Consider the following 4,001-nt stretch of genomic DNA (forward strand, 5'->3'; position numbering starts at 1 on the left):
GTGGATCTGTGAATGACCTATGCATCAGTTATTGCAACTGTTTCTTTCTTCAATTCCTCATGTTGAGGAAGAGTTGATAATCAATTAGTTTTGCATACAACTCATTATACTACATGATGATGAAATCTCTTTATCGAATTGCAGTGGAAATCTCATGAAAATCTTATTCGAACACTTTGTACTTTCACTACTAATTCATTATTGGTAAATGAAGCACCAACAGTGGCAAGCTCATTGCAAATAGAGGGCACTTGATGGAGATAATCGGGGATTTAGCAGGAGTCTTTTGATAGTCACCGTGACCTGAGAATTCATGTTTGGGACTTGTTGACATAATCCAAGAGCACAAATACCAAGTAAGTTTAACATTGAAGGCAAAAGAAATAGTTGAATTAACCATAGGATCGACAGGAGCCATTATGGCATTTTGGATCAATTGATTCTAGCAAAACCAAGTGTTGTACCCACTTCTTTACTAATTTGTGTGATAGTTGATTAATGAGCGGGAGAAGATCCGAACGTATTGTGCCCACACATAATCATGGAAATCTGGGCATTTCAGGTAGAAAAGTTTGAGCTGCCAAGAAGCTTTATCAGTAACTGGATTAAATAAAACAACAATATTAGAGTTGGTGCCGTTGGACTCCGCATATCATATGTTCTCAAGCTTGTTAAGAGTAAGTTTGTGGTGGTATATAGTCAGAGGATCGGATGGGATTTTTTTTTGGGGGGGGGGGGGGGGGAGATTTAACATGTGAGCTATGAAACCATACAAGTAAATGAGCAAAATGAAGCAAATATTCGAGAAGGAAAACGTTAATAATTATTAATATTAACATTATAAATTTGGTCCAAAGAATATACCAATTACTGATTTGACCAAATCCGAACGCAAAGTCGCACAACAACGACAATGTTAAGAGATGGGAGATGTTCTTGATCTCTCTGCAATGATGAAAAATAACAATGTGTATGTAATTTATAATGCATTGACTTGAGCAATATGCTTGTGAGGTTGGCTAACTGCTGGATGCATATGAATATATTAATCAAAATGAAGCTTATCATGTCAATGTTTGATGAAATTTATTAGGTGCTTGCAGAATTTATGGCAGTCTTCAAATGAAAAATATATATTACGCTCTATCTAAAATTAATCCGAAAAGTCGCCTTCTACATGCGTACATCTAAATATAAGGCACTCATGTACAAACAAGTTTCGGCGAGTATGATTTCAGTGATAGTTATATATGGATGACATTAACTTCCTTCAATAACAGTATTGTCTTCGGGATGATAGCTTTCTTCGACAGTACAATTGTTTTGATTTTTTGAAGATTACTAATTTTTCTCATTTATAAAGAGGTCAATATCTCACCTTGTTCATCAAACATACGGAAACTTGTTAATGAATTTTTCCTCTCTTATTTTCTGTCTCTCATAAGAATAAAGGAATACATCAGATATTTGTTTAATCATAGTTGAAGTTTTCATTACTGCATATATATATATATATATATATATATATATATATATATATATATATATATATATATACGCGTGGAAAAAATGGAATGTGAAGGGGTTTGCTCCAAATATATCAGCCAAAAAATAGAAAAAAATTTGACTTGCATTCAATGTGTTTCATGCTCTGAGGAAAAGCAAGTGAGGTTGTTCTTCAGCGAGTTTATGATTTTTCACTTCCACAACCTGGTAAAACACGGAATTTTTATTAACACAAAAATAGATTAACTTAAGTTACAAAAGAAATTTATTTTTTACCTGAAAGCCAACATTTTGATAAAGCTTTTGTGCAGGTCCATTGTTTGTATGTACATGCACAAACACCTTTTCTGCACCTATTACACAAACAACAGATTTAGTCTTTTCGTGATTGATTCTACAACTGTTGCATCCAAATTATATTGCTTACCATATTCTTTAGCCAATCTAATAGCAAAATTCAACATGTTTCTTGCAACACCTTTCCTTCGAGAAGATTTCAGAACACATAAATTTGCAATATAACCATATCTATTAATGGATGATCTCTCAATGTTGCTCAAATCAGGGGCATTCACCCTTCCCTGTTGAATTGAAGACATTTCAAATCTTGACGGGAAAATTGTTACTTATTTATTCAGATTAATTACCCCGGGAAAAGACTCTCCACTTGACAAGTGCCCGATGATTAAATCTAGTGTCCCAACGACACTGTTAAGTACTGTATGTCTGATAATTTTATCTTCTGCCCGTACCTGTTGATGTCAACAGTACATATCAGATATGATGAACTAAAACAAGTTTGAAGCTAATTTTCTTGCAAGACAAGAGTTGAAGAAAAATAATATTATGTGAAGGTAAATTTCTGTTTACAGATTTATTTATACCGCAACAATGCAGGTGCATCTTTGCCCAATTTGTGATTTGCATCTTCTTTTCAAGGCATTAAACTCCTGCATAGTGGAACTATGAGATATTATGCACTGCGCATACGTTTTTCATGTAACACTTGTAAATTACCTGCTCTGCATATTTCCTTTTATAGTTATTGACGAATCTGCATTATCAAAGACGAAAATGATTAAAGATTTCTTGTAGTTAACTATCCAATCCGACCCATTAGCTTTTGACTTCCCTGATTATTCGTGAAGCCATAGGTTTTTACTAACCCATTGATTTATTTTTTAATCTATGATAAGTATGGTTGGATTGGATATTTTATCCGATCCTACCAAAGGTAGGGTGTGTTGGTTGATGGTATAATAATAATACCATTATTGCATAAAAATTGTCATAATATGATGGATCATTTATATTAATTAAAGTACGATATAAAGAATTCATATAGCCAATTCCGACTAGTTGATTAATGATTCATTTATATGCATACTTTTTAAGTGCATAACAGGGTAGGGTGCATACCGATCATGTTGGCGATTTTCCCAGTGAGATTCAGCTCGCAGCCATGCTGCTCTCTGTCAATTATTAAAGCTAAACATAGTGAAAACACGAGCTATTGGATCTTAAATTATGAAGAAGGATACTAACCCAATATTCTTCATCAAGCACTGCTTCATGTGCCATGAACTGATGTCGATTTTCCTGATCCAACACTTGTTCATCCAATCGATCACAATGGAGATTCGATTTGCATGTTGATTCAGTCTCAGATTGTGGAATGGCATATCGCAATTCTCTAAATACTTGTTTCTTCCCCTTGCTTGAGGAATTGAGATTCGATGATCTTGCTGACATTATCAAGAATGCTGAAATACTCTCATGTATTGCCCTTTTACAAAAAGAATTTGTGAGGTAACCACTAGAAGTAGCCATTGTTGACATTCTCTTCTAAAATTAATAATTAGGATCTTTCTTGATTCTTGAGCACCAAACAGAGAGCACGAACTCAATAAAAGTAATTTTATTTTCCTCTTTTTGTCTCACTTTCTACCTTTAACTTCTCATATTAGAGTTGCACAAAACTATATTTAATCACGACTGTGGATAAAGGAGGAGATACTAATCACAAGTGTGGAAAAAAGAGGAGATAGCACACTGATTGATTTTTACTTTCTTACTTCTCATATTAAGGTAAAACTTATCTGAATCGCGTGTTTATATTAAATCAATACATACATGTTTTGTGTTGAAACTTATTGTTCATTTTACTTTATTAAACCACTGACATTATTTCTTTTCCTTTGCTTACTTTGGTATATTAACAATATCATAAATTCCACAATTTCTAAAATAATTTTTATTTATAAAAGTATTCTCCATAAATATGATAGAAAGAATATAAATACAATTAATAAATATAATATTTTTTTTTAATATACTCTACCAAACATTCCTAATGCCTAGAGTTTTTGTCAATGTGCTGGTAAATTTTGGTTGTCCTTGTCCAATTTTTTTTTGGTTTCTTTCGGTTGTCCTTATGCGAAAAAAATAAAATTATTTTTCACCTAGTGTTAAATATTCATATTAAAATTGAACTA

The 4,001-nt window shown here is 32.7% G+C and overlaps 1 protein-coding gene across 1 annotated transcript; it reads right to left on the minus strand.

Annotated features, from left to right (window-relative positions):
* Positions 1–1,399: 1,399 nt before the first annotated feature.
* LOC101263025 (GCN5-related N-acetyltransferase 6, chloroplastic-like) lies at positions 1,400–3,564 on the minus strand. The gene is made up of 8 exons (XM_004239270.5): positions 3,052–3,564; positions 2,926–2,978; positions 2,524–2,560; positions 2,391–2,456; positions 2,154–2,258; positions 1,934–2,087; positions 1,783–1,859; positions 1,400–1,710 (listed from the first exon to the last, which is right to left on the minus strand). The coding sequence occupies exons 1-8, from the start codon at positions 3,343–3,345 to the stop codon at positions 1,645–1,647; spliced, it is 852 nt and encodes a 283-aa protein (XP_004239318.2). The 5' UTR covers positions 3,346–3,564; the 3' UTR covers positions 1,400–1,644.
* Positions 3,565–4,001: the final 437 nt, after the last annotated feature.

The sequence above is a fragment of the Solanum lycopersicum genome, chromosome 5, assembly GCF_036512215.1.
Source record: "Solanum lycopersicum chromosome 5, SLM_r2.1".
In the NCBI taxonomy this organism is placed as follows: domain Eukaryota; kingdom Viridiplantae; phylum Streptophyta; class Magnoliopsida; order Solanales; family Solanaceae; genus Solanum; species Solanum lycopersicum.